Below are 15,919 nucleotides of genomic sequence, written 5' to 3' on the forward strand. Positions count from 1 at the left end.
GATTTAGAGGAACATTACAATTACTCAGTAATTGGAGTAACAGAACCATTACTTACACCTCAATTTTATTTAGATCCAAAATGTTGCAAACAGATATTTTCTAATAAATATGTTTGTTTTTGTCTTCATTTCACCTTGTACATAAAACATGAATCATAATAAATGGGTTGGAAAAATCAAATTTCCAAATTTTTTGGTAATAATAAGATTCTATAAGTGAACCATACATATGAAAAACAACCAGTGATAAAAGTTCCCAAATGTTAGTAAGAGCTAAGAAAATGGATTAACGTTTGGGCTAATTCACCTTTAATTACAAAAATGATGAAATCAAGCATATATTTAGCAAATTTTAATTGTATTAGTTTATTGGATCAATGTTGGGCTGTTGGTTGTTACAGAAGTGAAAGAGGCTGAGGGTACAAACTAGAAGTCCTGTGTGCAGATGACATGACACAAGTGTGTATAACACTTCCATGCTCCAAATAGACCATTAGCATTAGTATTTTGGAACAAGGCGCTCACAATATTAAAGGCGATTTGATTAAAAATGAACAGTTTTTATAAAATTACATTTTGGAAAAAATAAATCTGTAGACAGACAGTCATATAATACTGTTTGGCTGTTTTTGTGATTTAATACTGTAAAACCAAAGATAGAGCAGTCTGTGATGCACAGTGAAGGTGTAATAATCACAAGTCCCTTTCTCACAAGTGCCTTATAATTTTCCTGTTGCCGTTTCATGTTCCAGACTTTATTTCCACTTTCTCCTTCAACAACGCTGTAGTTTGAGGATAACTTTGCTTTATTCAATCCACTAGATGTATATAATGCTGTTCCTAGTGGTGTGCAACTCTTCATTGTAAATCAGAAGGATCTCTTCTCAAAGGATGGGACTGAGGAAGCGCAGTGGCTGCATGTCATTGACTAACATGATGTCTCTGGAATGGCAACCACCACAAGAGAGTCATGGCATATTGAGCCAGCAGACGTGTGCAAAGTAGGTTGACAAGCAACAGATGTGCTACAGTGGCCAAATGACAGAAACGGGAAAATATATATTTGTTTCCACTCGAACAATATCTCCATGCAGCAAAATGTTAAGGGATTTGGGTTAAAAGTTGTGCTAACTTAAAAGTTCAGTTACATCTGTCTGCTCTATTCTGTTTTGACAAGACATATTGAAGCTGTTTCTTACAATGCAGCATACCTCCTGAAGATCAATATAGAGATATAGAGTCCCTGTTTAAATCTTAAAAAGGTGCAAGTTTCTATGTAGCTAGGCATAGCTGTTACATATTATGAAAAGTCTTACAGTGAGGTGATCAGATACATTATACAATTTACACCTAGAATACATTATGGAGTTTATACCAAAGCAGTCAAATATATTAATGAACGCATAATCATTTCCCCATTCCCAAACACAATATTACACTGACAGGAAAAAAGTAAATGCTTGAATCAAATGTTACTGTCCACTTTTTAGAGACTGATTTTCAAAGATGCATGAAGCAAACCCATGAATTTTGATGTTCATCTCAGTTTGCTATTTGTTTTATACATTAAATCAGATTTTTCTCTACAGCCAATTGTTTTTAGGATTTGCTTTTCTTTTTTTTTACAACAATACACATTTACACATGACACGACAGTTATGGTCAACAAACATGTTTTTAAATACATTTTTTTTAAAATGCTGGAAAATAAATACACAAATACATTAATGAGTATTTGCTAATTATTTGTAAAGTTTTGTTTTTACAGTATTGCACATACTCTTAACCATTCAACCTATTAGGTTATTAAAATACAAATCTACAGTTATATAAATACAGTGTTTATAATCATGGCATATTACATACTGGTAAGTCAAGACTAGTAAGAAGCATGTTGTGAAAGCAAGTATAATTAAGGTGCACATTATTGCATATTCTGAACATAGTATAGGTTTGTAATACTGTAATGTAAACAAGTTCACTATACACTAACAAGTCCATCATAGTACAGCCGGTGCCACCTAATCGGGATCCTGATAATCGGAATCCTGATAATCGGGATTCCTGCTTAAATGGGATATAACTTTGGGAGACAATTCTTCCCAATGCTATTTACGTTGCTTAATTGGGACGTCACTTTGTTTAATTGGGATACAGTATTTTCAGATTGATGTATATAATGCTGCTCCTAGTGTTGTGCAACTATTCATTGTGAGTACGTGATTACGCTGTGACTTTCGTAAATTACGTAAACCACGTTGAACTCTTGAAGGAGCTGGAGTCTCCTGTGGTTTCTCAGGCTGCTGTTGCAAAGAAAGCTGGTGTGTCAACATCGCAGGTTTATTTTGTTTAGGAATAAAAAAAAAAAAAAAATGGACTCGTATTTTAAAGCATGTATTTAACATTTGATCATAATGTGATGTGATTTAATTATTTTTCTTTTCATTTAGAAACAAAAAAAGTGCGACTAAGGTAGTCTCAAATGCTTCTCATTCTCCTGAGGCGTCCCGATAAAGCGGCGCCGACTGTGATAATAAGAAATGACAAGAGAGCCATGTTAAAACGAAATCTGATTCGTACCAAAATGCATTTCTGTTATATATTTTATGAGCAGTAGAGATGATGAGGAGAAATCCTCAGTAAAACATTTATAATGATGCAGCAAGGTTCTCACTGCAGACATTACACATTTTAAACTCTTCCATGCTATATGTCTATTCTGTACAAGTCTCTGTGTTTAATAGAAGTGGTACCAAACACAGGGCAGTACTCAAACAGCATCAGAACATAAATGCAATAATAGACTAAAGCTTTATGACTGTTGCCAAAAATGTTGGACTTTATCTGACTCCAGCTCTGATTCACAATGGCTAAGGCTTATCAAATACAGTAACATGTCTATTTCCACTCCAAATATGGTATTTCTCTACGGAAATTAAAATAACAAAAAAATATTTTCTTTAAAATCAACTTATTCAAAAGCAAAGTGTTCTGTTCTGTTAACATTGCCATTATGTTTTATACACACACTGAAAACTGTAACAACATTTCCACATTTCTATGTACAAATTTACTTCACATAAACATTGAAAATATAAAGTGCTTAATGTAACCATATCTGGCAATATTAACTGTTTTTTTTTCTTCTTAAAAGTCAAACTCATCTTGGTCAGTGTCATGTTCTTTGGGCTTTTCTGCGTTGGTAGACTTGTTTTTACCAGAAGTCACTGTCTTCTCTTCTTTTTCACTATCAGAAGCTGCATTATTTTGATTCCCTTCAGGGCTATCACATCCAGATTCCCTTTCCTCCTCTTCTGAGGATGACTCAGCATACATCTGCATATTTTTGTTCTTATTATCCCTCACTATTCCTTTGTCTATGGATTTCTCCATAGATCCTTTTTGGTATTCAATGGATGATTTTGTCAGCTGATTAAATAGGCTTTTTTCCACAACAGTTTCTTTATCCTGACTTATCTCATTTCCTTCTGTGTTTGTGTTCTCTTCTTCCTCTTCATCACTGTTGTCTTCATTTTCATCACTGCTTTTATGAACTTCGCTGGGTTTTTTTTCAACAGCCTCCTCACTCTTCTGACATTCTTTATTATCATTTTGTGGATTGTCTTCAATTTCATTGTCTTCTCCAGTGGCTTCAGTCTCATCTTCTTCGTGCCGCTGGTCATTTTCCTTTGTCTCATCATTGTCTTCTTCTAAAGCTACATTTCCCTCATCATGACCGTCTGCTTGCTCACCAGGTTTTGCTTGATCGGTGACTTCAACTTTCTCCTCCTCTTTTTCCTCTTCCTGCTGCTCTTCTTTCTCACCTTCTTCATCCTTGTCTACAGTCTCCTCATTCTTATCATTTTGAACATCAGTCTCATCTGAATCCTCAGCATCTGCATCATCACCTTCTTCATCTGCTTGAGCATCATTTTCCTGTGACTCCTCATTTTCTTCAGTTTCCTGTTCATTTTCAACAGCCCCTTCTTGGATTTCCTCCTCAGTCTCTTGATTTTCTGCCTCTGCTTCACAATCTTCTTTGTCTTCCTCATGCTTTTCATCATTTGCTTCAGCTGCTGCTTCTTCATCTCCACCCACATCATTTTCCAAATCTTGGTTTTCTTCATCTACTGCATCCTCATCTTCTTCAGCCAGAGCTTCTTCATTATCTTTTGTATCTGTTACTTCAGTTTCTTCTTCTTCTAATTCTTCTTGGTTTTCTACATCTACTTCATCATTTTTTCCCTCTGCTGATGATTCTTTATCCCTTTGCTCATTTTCTTCTTCAACTGTCTCTTCTTCAACTACCTGTTCTTCAAGAGCCCCATCTATTTCTTCTTGATTTTCATCATCAACAACCTCTTGTTTTTCTGCATCTGCCTGATCAATTTCTTCCTCTGCTTGGGCCTCATCATCATCGTTATCAGCAGTCTCTTCAGCCTCTCCTTCGTTCCCAGCCTCACTGCTCTCCTCTTGGCTTTCTCCTTCAGTAACCTCTTGTTTTTCTACATCTGCCTCATCACCATCTTCCTCTGCTTGAGCCTCATCATCATCATTATCAGCAGTCTCTTCAGCATCTCCTTCTTCCTTTCCAGCCTCACTGTTCTCCTCCTGGTTTCCCCCCTCAGCAACCTCTTGGTTTTCTTCATTATCAGCACTTTCCATTTCTTCTTGCTCCTCTGCACACCCATTATCTCCTGTCTCAGCAGTACAGCTCTCCTGATTTCCACCCATTTCTTTTTCCACAGGCTTATCCTTCTTCATATGAAGAATTTGCCTGAGATCAAAATCCTTATGAATGTAAACACTTGTTGGAACAACAGGCTGTGCTGGCCTGGCAATAATTTTCTTCTTTGTACAGGTGTCACAAGGGCAGTATTCATCTGCACTGTGTTGTTCACTAAACTCTGTACCACTGAAATTGTAATTGTCATCACTTCTTTCAGTGGATCCTTCGACTGATCGTCTGTTCATGACCTTCAAGCGCAGTCTCCTTTGTTCAGTTCTTGTTGTTGACTCCCGTGTAATTGTGTTTCCAGGAGGGTGTGGCATCCTGCCAGCCCTTCCTTGGATCTTCTTCAGCTCTCTATCAATGGTAGTTTGGATTCTCGTGTGAACCTCTTCTTTCAGGTCATTTATCATTATATCAAGCTGTTCACTGCTGTCTAAATTCCACTTGACCTTGAAGTCTGACACTGCATTCATATAATGTGTCATGAACTGTTTCTCTAGTTTCTTAAGTAAATTTAACACCCAAACTGGATCTGGATCTGAAGAATTTCTTTTTGCTAATGAGGCTCCCTTCTCACTTATACTCATCTCTTTTTCTTGAATATCTGATGCTGTTTCCTGTGGTGACTTTACACTACTGCTCTCATCCTCATTCTTACTTGGTTCTTCATTCTCTTCCTTAATAATTTCAGCTTTATTATCCCTCTCAGTGTCCTCTTCACCAGCGTTTTTCTGCTCTTTGTCTTCTTCAGAGCCTATGCCCTCACTTCCATGGCTCCACTGAACCCGACTTGCTATATCTGGAGTGGTAGAGTTAGAAAATACTTCTGCCCACCTTGCATTTAACTTTGACCTGGGTGTGGAGTGTCCTGAGTGCTGATCATCTTGACTAATTTCATTTTCCTCCAGCAGTCTATGCAATGGTTCATGTCTAGTTGATGTTACACTCCCCTCCACATTGATTTGTGTTATAGGTAATTCAGCTTTTTTCTCTGATTGAATAACATCCACTCTACCGGTAATGATGCTCTTTCCAGAGCCTACAGAACCGCTACTAACATCCACCCCTGAAGAGGACCTATGGTTGAATTCATCATCTATGTATTGATGGTCCTGAAATGTCTTTTTTAGTTTCATTTGCTGATCATCTTCAGAAGTATCACCAACCCAGAGTGACTGAAGAATGTTCATGAGCTCTCTATATCCTGCACTGCTTTCTTTGGCTTTTGAGTTTTCAGGCTCTTCATCAATCAACTGAAGACTAGCGAGGCAGTTCAGTAATTCTTTGGCTGAATTGCTAAGCTTTCTTCCATAAGTTGCCGATACTTCAGGCAAGCTGTTGCATCTATCTAGCTTGGTTCCTTGACTGTGATGCAACAAGACCTTCATTACCTGGACTGAAGTATACCTGCTGTTTGGGAAGGCTTCTTTATTGGGGTAAGTAGGAACTGTACTGGAAAGAGATTCATTGGCAGTTGCTTGGACTGTCTCTGTGTTTTCTTCCCCACATTGCTCAACATCACCATCTTGGGCATTCTTTACTTCTGATTCTTCTCCATTCCCTTCTAGTTCTTTCTTTAGTTCCTCTTCTTCGGGGACCACTTCTTTGGCAGCTGATTTTGCCATTGTTTCTACTTCCAAAGTTGGCTCTGCACTAATTTGACTTTCATGTTGTTTTATTACTGGTTCTTCACACTTTTCCTGGAAATCATCGCCCAACTCATATATGCAAGTGTTGCCTGGAATCTTTCTCAGCCATTCATGGACAACCTCTGTTGGAGTTGCATTTGGTAATGCAGAGGGCAGTAATTCTTTAGCATCTTTCTTCTTTTTTAAAATGCTGTTGCTTTTTTTGTTTTTACACCCTTTGTTATTTCTGCTGCATTCTATTTTTTCTGAAACTGATTCTGTTGTTGCTGGTTGAGAGTTTCCAGCATTTTCTCTCAATAGCTCAGCAGCTGAGATGGATTCTGTGGCAACACTTCCTTCTGAGGAACCCAATAATATTTTTGTCCTCACATTTTTGTTAGAAGGTTTCCCTTTTGGTGGGTAAGGTGAATGCAAACTTTGTGACGAAACAGACAAAGGAGCTGTGATTCTACTTGAGTCTTCCTCTTTCACTTGTTTCTTGGATCCTTTCCTACTTGACCTTGTTGATTTAGACATGACAGAGTTAGCTCCCTCGTCATCAGTTTTGGGGTCCGTTGATTTAATCCCATTGCATTTGACTTGCAAATAAGAGGAAACACTAGAAATCTTACTTTGTGGTCTTTCATCATCCTCAGCCACATTAAGATCATTTGTTTTTGCTTTGGAAGTGCCTGATTGACTTGACAAACTTGAGACTGGTCTTGAACTAGATGTTGACAGTGCCTTTGTCTTTCTGTGCTCACTCTCTTTTGATTGGCTTTTGGAACCATTGCTTAAGGGCCTTTTATCCTCTTCTTCAGGGTCTACAGTAACTCCTTCTTTGGTTTCACTAACAAATGGTTCAGTGTGATTAGAAGCTGATTTCTGAAATGTGGATAACTTGCTTGAGCTCTCTTTCCTATGTTCACAAGAACTTAAAGAAAAATGTGATGCTTTACTAGATGGTTGCACATCATCTCCAACGTGAGAGGAGGTTCTCTTTTTCATATGGGCTGAGTCTTTGGAAGAGCTAGAGATATCAGATGGTGCTTTTTCACTGCAATCATCCTGACATATTTTGCATTCTTTGCTTTTTCCAGAAGCTTTTGTACTAACAGACATACCACTCACTGGCTTTCCACAGCTTGCATTTTCTGCATCTTCCTTCATCTCCTCGCAAGCAGCTCCCACTGAAACAGATGAACTTGGTGTAGTTGCTATTTCAGATCCACTGCAGAGCAACTTGCTGGACTTTTTTGATTTACCAGCTCTGGTACTAACGGACATATTGCTTACTGGCCTTCCACTGCTTGCAACTTCAACTTCTGCCATTGCCTCACAAGCAGCCACTTCTGAAACAGATGACCCAGGTGTAGTTGCTCTTTCAGATCCACTGCAAAGCATTTTGTTGGACTTTTTTGATTTACCAGCTCTGGTACTAACGGACATATTGCTTACTGGCCTTCCACTGCTTGCAACTTCAACTTCTGCCATTGCCTCACAAGCAGCCACTTCTGAAACAGATGACCCAGGTGTAGTTGCTCTTTCAGATCCACTGCAAAGCATTTTGTTGGACTTTTTGGATTTACCAGAAGCTCTGGTACTAACAGACATATTGCTCACTGGCCTTCCACTGCTTGCATTTTCTGCATCTTGCTTCATCTCCTCGCAAGCAGCTCCCTCTGAAGCAGGTGACCCTGGTGTAGTTGCTATTTCAGATGCACTGCAGAGCAACTTGCTGGACTTTTTGGATTTACCAGAAACTTTGGTACTAACAGACATATTGCTCTCTGGCCTTCTACTGCTTGTATCTTCTGCTTCTTGTGCCATCTCCTGACCAGCAGGCCCCTCTATAGAAGATGACCCTGGTGTTGTCGCTCTTTCAGATCTACTACAGAGGAACTTGTTGGACTTTTTGGATTTTCCAGAAGCTTTGGTATTAACAGACATAGTACTTATTGGCCTTTCGTCATTCTCCTCTTCTGCTTGGTCCGTCTCATGGCCAGCAGGTGTCTCAGATACAGATGACCCTGGTGTAGTTACTCTGTCAGATTCACTGAGAAGCACCTTGCTAGACCTTTTTGCTTTGGATCGTTTGGATGAAGAGATGACTGTGCTTACTGCTGATTGATGTTCCTCCTCCTCTGTTGGCTCCTTAATGGAGCAGTTGGGCAAACTAGAGACAACTGAAAGGCATCTGTCATCATCAGAATACTCTACACATTCTTTTTTCTTTCTTGACCTATTAGAGCGAGTGGAAGAGCTTGATGCCTTGCTAATTGGTCTGGAGGACAAATGGTACATAGGGGAAGGTGACTTTTCACAGCTGGTAGTGGAACTAGAAGCCACACTTCTGGATTGATCCTCATCATTTGGTTCACTTTTGACTTTCTTACAGTTTTCCGACTGTGAAGAAGCTCTGAAAATACTGCTTGGTGGCTTACCATCCTCATTGTCATCTTTTTCTTCTTTTAGTGCTTCCAAAACTTTTGAGGAATTACTTGATGTTGAATTGGGTCGTTCATCCTCTGGAACTTCGGTGATTTGGACACTAGTTGTGTCATTTCCTGAGCCCTTGGAAGAAGTTGATGCGATGCTACCGGGTCTTTTCTCCTCATTGTCTGTAACTGGTGTGACAGCAGTAGTCTCACAATTTTTTAGAGGACTAGGGCAGGATATGCACTGGCTGTTTACTGAAGATGTCCTGCTTTCTGGTCTTGCTGCCTTGCGTGAGGCAGTTGAGCAGGATTCACCGTGGCTGCAGCAACGGCTTATAGTGCAGTACTCAACTCTAGCGTCCCCTTCCTCAACAGTCTCTGCATAGCACATGGCCTGCTCTACCACATGCTCTGTGTACTCTTCACTAGATGTGGTGTGGAAACTGTCCATTGATGACTTTTTGTGGATGATTCTTCTGTGAGATGATGCACTTGAACTGGAAGAAGTAATGTGCCTTACGGCACTAATGTCTTCTTGTCTGCTGTGGGCAGCATGCATGGGATTTTTCCAAATATCGTACTCCAGACAATGATTGCAACAGTTTTGACAACAAGACTGATGGAGCTTTGAAATGTCGGAGTCCTCTGTGTCATAGGGACAGAATGCTTGCACTCCTGAGCAGGCCTCTGAATTGGTTTGTTGTATCGGGCCCATCTCATCCTCTTTCTGTAAGCAGGAATCTTTGTTAGTGAATGAAGACTTCTTGATCTGGGTTGACCACTGAAGAGTCTCATCGTTCAGCAAGCGAAAACGTACCTTCATCTCCACTGAAAGGCTGCCATCTTTGTTTACAAGCACTCTCTTTTCTATGTCCTCATCCATGATGGGCTCCTTTGCATGTGGGCAAGTATTCCCGTAAGAATCACATCTGCTGTTTCTCAGAGAAATGTTGGGAAAAGACTTCTCAGATGATAAGGAAAATCTCATGGACATGTTGCTTGAATCAGACCTTGGATGGATAATGCTTTTCTTTGTTTCTAGTCCAAAGTTGACTGCAAAGTATAAGAAAAAGAAAAACAATTAGTTTGCAAAAATGAATGTATAATAGAAATTATGTGGTCTACAGTAACATAAAAACAATTGCACGAGGTGGTTGCTGAGGCTGTAAGAATAGAGCAGAGGAAGCAGAAACAAGCCTGTTAGTGGCACAGAGGTGGACAGAAAGAGCCCAGACTTAGGATAGAAGGCAAGCCGATGGCCCGGACTTAGAGGCGGGATTGGAGGGGCCTGGACTTGAAGTTAGGATAGGAAGAGATCCCCAACAGATGAGCCGCCTTTACGTAGGACTGGGCTTGGTCGAAGGCTTAAGCTCAGATGATCTGAAAACACATAAAAAGCCGTGATCAGAGAGGCATCTCGCAAGAAACCTGCAACAGAGAGAGATGGGTTAGTCGGGCACTCAGGCACTGAGAGTATAAAGCAGGCCACGTCCCGAGGGAAATAGAACAGAGCCTCGAGTGATGAGGTAAGGTTAGCGTATGAGCTGCGAAAGGATAGTGTGGCCGGGGGTCCCCTTTGTGCACATTTAAGCTGCATGAAGCGCCTCCTTGGGATTGGAGGAGTTTGTTGCACAGTTGTCCGCCACCCAGAATTTTGATAGGGCGTTGTTGATGTTGGTCGTTAAGTGTTAAGGTGATTTAGATGGCGTTGAAGATGAGGCTGCTTTCGGCAGAGATGTAGAATGCATTGCTCTGAGGCCGCTGCAAAACCTATTGATTTGATTGGAAGCCGTCTATGAGTGTATTGTCCATTGCAAGGTAGGAGGCTACTTTGACTGAAACATTGATAATCGTAGGACATGGTTTCTGTATCTGACTGGCAGCTCACATTGAATTAAATTTTAACCTACACCCGGAACCCACAATGGGAACAGACACAAGTGAGACAATTGACTGATCTACTGTGGAGGCGAGCGTGGAGGGAGCAGAGGTTGCAATGGCATCTGCAAGGAGACGAGAGAGTAACAGGATTGTGATTCTGTTATCGAATGACCAGGAGGGGAGGGACACTACTGCTGCTTTAACACTGAACTGCTACGGAAGAAAAAATACCTTTCAGAATCCTGTTGATGTACTAATCTTTAAAAGAAATGTTGCGCTGGAAATGCGTCAAAGGAAGATTCCGTTTATATCTGGCTGTGTGGAATGGGGGAGGGGCATCTGCTTGTAGCTGTTTGCAGGCGAAGAGGAAAGACAGGTTCTGCAAACAAAGCTTTGCAATAGATGTTAAAGGCAAGGAGATTGCTGCCGACGGGAATGTTAATGCCTTTGTTGAACAGAGCTTTTAAAAGTTTGGTGGAGGGCCGATCTTTATAATGGAGACGCAGTGGAGGATGAATAATGGAGTGGCGCTTTGAACGGCGTGACTGGAGATTAATTAGTTGCACTTGCAGGCTTAACTGCTGCAGCAAGAGAAAGAAAGAAAGAAGCTGAAGGACGAGAAGACTCTTCAGAGCAGGTAAGAAAATTTGCTCTAAAAATCATCTGAATCGGACGAGAAGGCAAAGTTTAGACATTAGTAAAGAGAGAAAATTTAAGCACGTTTTGACGGAGTCTGAGCATTTGATACAAAGCGAAAACAGTACACAGGGAAGGTGTGTAACATTGTGGCTTAAACAGACAATTAGTAATGATAGACATTAATTAGGCGGCCCCAGCTCCCGCCCCCCGAATCTCGCTAAAGGCTAACATGTAAATGTAACTTATTATATTTTGTTTATATAGTGCAAGGAGGCTTAAACTGCTTTAGTGCTACTTAGTATACTGTACATTTTAACTTTAATTACAGCAACCCATATATTCATGTAGTGTAATTAACAAAATTAATTTGACATTCATAGCTGCAGTGATCTGAACAGAAAAACATACACAACTTTGGTGCTAGGCAAATAGTTAAACCACTTATGTGAGTCTGGCGTTACCTGTTTATACAGAACAAGTTTTAAAGTCTACTGAGATCAGAGCATTTTATATATTCAAATATATAGGCCTCTTAATCCTGGGGCTGTTCAGGAAATAATAAGGCATTTTTACTATTATTATTATTTATTTCTTAGCAGACGCCCTTATCCAGGGCGACTTACAATTGTTACAAGATATCACATTATTTTTACATACAATTACCCATTTATACAGTTGGGTTTTTACTGGAGCAATCTAGGTAAAGTACCTTGCTCAAGGGTACAGCAGCAGCGTCCCCCACCTGGGATTGAACCCACAAGAGTCCCTCAAGAGTCCAGAGCCCTAACCACTACTCCACACTGCTGCCCTATATGTTGATATCAACACCATGCTCTATAGGATTCCCCAGTTTAACATCACAGTCTGTATGATTGTTGCTACATGTTTCTAAACATAGCAGTGCTGCACTTGTTACATACAGTACACATACTCATTGTGCTACATTTACCCTGAGTTCTGTCCCAGAACCTTTTTTCAGTGATAAGAAACCGGGTATAAAGTCTGCATGTACCTAAGAGCAGAGATGTTGATAAAATCTTGGGGTTAGCTTACCTTCTCACCCTTTGCTAGGAATAAGAGATAAGCAGGGATGGTTACTTGAAGCAATTCAAAGTATTTCCCAGCGCTGTAAAATGTTAACAAAATGAAAGCTGATAGCTTATTTCGGTGGGAGTCTAAAGAAATGACACTAGGATATCTCCGCTTCAGCTCCCGATTGTAAAGGTACCGGTTACCGTAAGAAAGAAAAAATACCAACCGTTCTTCCTGCTTTCGTGAGATTCACTGCAAATGCTTGTCCTGGACCTTGCACCCAATCCTGGAAGTTTCTCCTCTGAATTTTTTTTAAAGCTTTCTGCCAGAAAAGGTCTAATTGTTTCCCGACCAACACAAACCACAACACTGGCACACTGCATAAGAGCCTGGATGCTGTCGATCTGAAATTAACAAATGACAAGTAAGTGAAAGGGCCAATGCTGTCATTACAAAAGATTATTACAATTTCCTTTATTCAATGTAAGATATTTCTATAGTATATAATCATAGAATTTAAATTTAAAGAACAACCACCAGTCTATTGTAAACACCTTGGTGTTGTGTGTGTTGTTTAGATATATATTTAAAAATCTAAGTGTGCTACACAGGCATTTGGATGAACAGACAGCGAGCCTCCATATATCCTAAGTTTATGATACACTCAATAACTTGTACTTGAAGTGCCTTAGCAGGTTTCATCATAATAGGTCAAACGCTTCTTTAGATCAGGGGATCTCAAACTGGGGGTCGCGGGATGTCTAAAGGGGGCCGCAAAGGACAGCACGTCCTCCCTATATTACTATTAATTGGTACATTCTACTTTCTCTGCCTTCCTTCATATCTATGGGTCCTGCCTATATCTTAACATAACCAGAAGTCACTTAGTTATTTTGTTTTTGTTACACGCTAAACTGTGAAGGGTGAATGGTGAGTCTCTTTAGAATTGGGTATGATAATTATGGGTATGATTCTGGTAACTATAAAAGAGAGGAGTCAATCAATGAAGCAAAGAAGAGTTAATCTCATATGAAAATGTAATAAACTGAGTGACCATTTTACAAATACAAGCTTTTATTTGTATGAGTTTCAGTATTTGCAACTACATTGTGTAATAATATGGATCGTTTTTGAGCAGAGATGAGAAAGTTTTTCTGGAGAAACAAAGATTTCCTTATGCTGGAGTTCTCCAAGATTCACAGTGGCTTGCAATGCTTGCTTATCTCACGGATGTGTCTGACAAACTCAATGAGCTCAACAAAAGTGTACAAGGACGTGATACAAACCTTCTTTTTATGAACGACAAGTTCAAACCATTATTCAAAAGCTTAATATCTGGTGTTCACGTGTGCAGAATGACAGTTTTGAAAAGTTCTCTCTGATGGTAGATTTCATTAGAGAAAATTAATTCTGTGAGTTGAAGATAAAGGACGTCATCCTGTCGCACTTGCAAGACCTACAAAACCTACTGCGGCATTATTTTCCTCAAGTTATGGCAACAGGTAGCCTGGATATGAAACCCATTTGAAGAAGATGCTGTTAAAAATGCAGCCTTGCACCCAGCAGTAGACTACAGGACAAGTTCATGGATTTATCATGCGTTAATACTCTGAAGCTTACTTTTTGAAAACAATTACTTCGTGATTTTTGATTATCTCTACGCATGGAATACTCAAAACTAGTATGCAAAGCCATGGAAGTGCCTTTTGCAGCGAAATGCCTTAGTGAGTCAGCATTTTCAAATCTGGTTGCAATCAACAAATACTGTAACCATCTTAATGTTGAAGATGATCTGCGAATGTGTATTACCAGCATAGAGCCTCGTCTGAAAATCAGGTGCACTCATCACACTGAAAAGGTAGGATATATTGTGTTTTTGCATTTTAGTTGAAAGTTGAAAATGTGTAGATTACTAAATTGACTGCCATTGCACCTTTTAAAGTGTCTGATTTAAATGTTTTGAAATCATGAATTTGTATAGCTATGTATGTTTAAATTGTACTTACAAGGAAATTGGTGGCCGTGAGTTGTTCACCCTCAGAAAAAAGGGGTCCCAGACTGAAAAAGTTTGAGAACCCCTGCTCTAGATAAATGTATGCAAAACAGTTTAGTGTAACATACATACACAAGTCCTTATGTCTGCCTTAGGATAACACATTCTTTAGGGGAAACTGTATTTAAGCAGTTCTAATTATCCCCAGTTGAAGATGCATTATTCATGCATATCCATATTTATCGATGTCTGTATGTACATGTATGTGTTTATGTTGCAATGTTTAGCTGCCTGTCTCACATTAAATGTATTTTAACTACCTAATCCTGTAACCCAAGTTAAGCATTGTCTCAGATGCCTGAGTCTTACAATTGTACCTAGAAAAAAAAAGAAAGCCAGACTCTCAGTACCTCCCAAATGATTAAAGCATATTCTGTATTCCCCCATAAATTTCACTCTCTATCAAAGAGACCCATAGGCTTGCATTAGGCTTCAACCTTGTTGTCTCCTCATCTCTGGGGGGTGCAGGGCTGGCAGGTGTGGGATAATGGGATAAGCCTTCTTCCAAGGGAGATGTGTGTTTGCTGTGAACTGATAGAGACCTCAGGGAGACCGGTTCACATAAACAGGAAACTCATGGAGTTGTTCCAGAGCTGCAAATACTTTGTCCACACTTCACATCCTAAAGTAATAGGCTTTGCCTTAGTACATAAGAGTAGAAATGCTTCAACTGTAGTTTACCTTGGGACCCCTATGCTTGTCTTGTAAAATGAACAGCCACTTTTTAAACTAATCTATAACCACTCTGAAGGCATGGGGATATTCCATTCCCAGTAGATCAATATGTTGTAGGGTGGAATCCCATATGGAAAAAATATATGTAATTCATATATGTGTATTATAGTAGGTTCCATATAAGTTTTTATTGTATGAACCACATAAGCATTGTGGTACAATTCTGGCCTGTGACAGAGAGCGAATTAATCCTAATCAACAATCTCCCTCCTGACCTGTGAGGGCACTGTATAACCGGAGCAGAGTGCCCTGTAATGGATAGTTCGGCAGTTCATTCCAGGGTCAGTCGGAAGCCGGCCATCCAGGAAGGGGCCGGGGCCACAATACCAGAAGTCATTGCCTTAATGCAGTAGGCGATGTGTCAGTCACGGATTGGAGGAGATGTGATTGGCCGCGCCACCAAAAGAGGGTGTGACGGAGGGTATTTAGGGGAAGTGGCCCCAGTGATCTGTTCCTCCGTTATGGTTACGGACCGTGAGGAATAAAGATAAACCGTGAGTGTTTAGTGTTGCACTGTCTGTCTATTTAACTGTGTCTTGTTTGTCATTGTAGACGGCTAAAGATCCTGGAGCTGTCGCTGTCAAGCCAGCATGAAACCCTGACTGCACTGTACCACTGTAAAGCACTCGTTTCATATTCACAACACCACTTGCACCCGGAGCACTCACTGTTGGACTGGTGAACTTATAGGTGTCTTAAAGTGTGTGTTTGTTATTATTATTTCGGGACTGAACCCCGTGGTTTTGTTGACTATACATATTGTTATGTATAGTCAGTGTTA

The 15,919-nt window shown here is 40.0% G+C and overlaps 1 protein-coding gene across 5 annotated transcripts in view; it reads right to left on the bottom strand.

Moving 5' to 3' along the window:
- The window catches only part of LOC131737320 (retinitis pigmentosa 1-like 1 protein), a 29,037-nt gene continuing 13,118 nt past the window's right edge, over positions 1-15,919 (bottom strand). For 4 of the 5 annotated variants that reach the window (XM_059025686.1, XM_059025685.1, XM_059025684.1 and 1 more), the window contains 2 exons: positions 12,577-12,754; positions 1-9,851 (listed from right to left, as the gene is read on the bottom strand). In XM_059025686.1, the coding sequence (XP_058881669.1) occupies positions 3,148-9,851; positions 12,577-12,754 (6,882 nt within the window). In that variant the 3' untranslated portion in view covers positions 1-3,147. The remainder of the gene's footprint in view (positions 9,852-12,576; positions 12,755-15,919) is intronic. The other variant, XM_059025688.1, reaches the window with a different exon arrangement.

This window comes from Acipenser ruthenus, chromosome 6 (genome assembly GCF_902713425.1).
Source record: "Acipenser ruthenus chromosome 6, fAciRut3.2 maternal haplotype, whole genome shotgun sequence".
NCBI lineage: Eukaryota > Metazoa > Chordata > Actinopteri > Acipenseriformes > Acipenseridae > Acipenser > Acipenser ruthenus.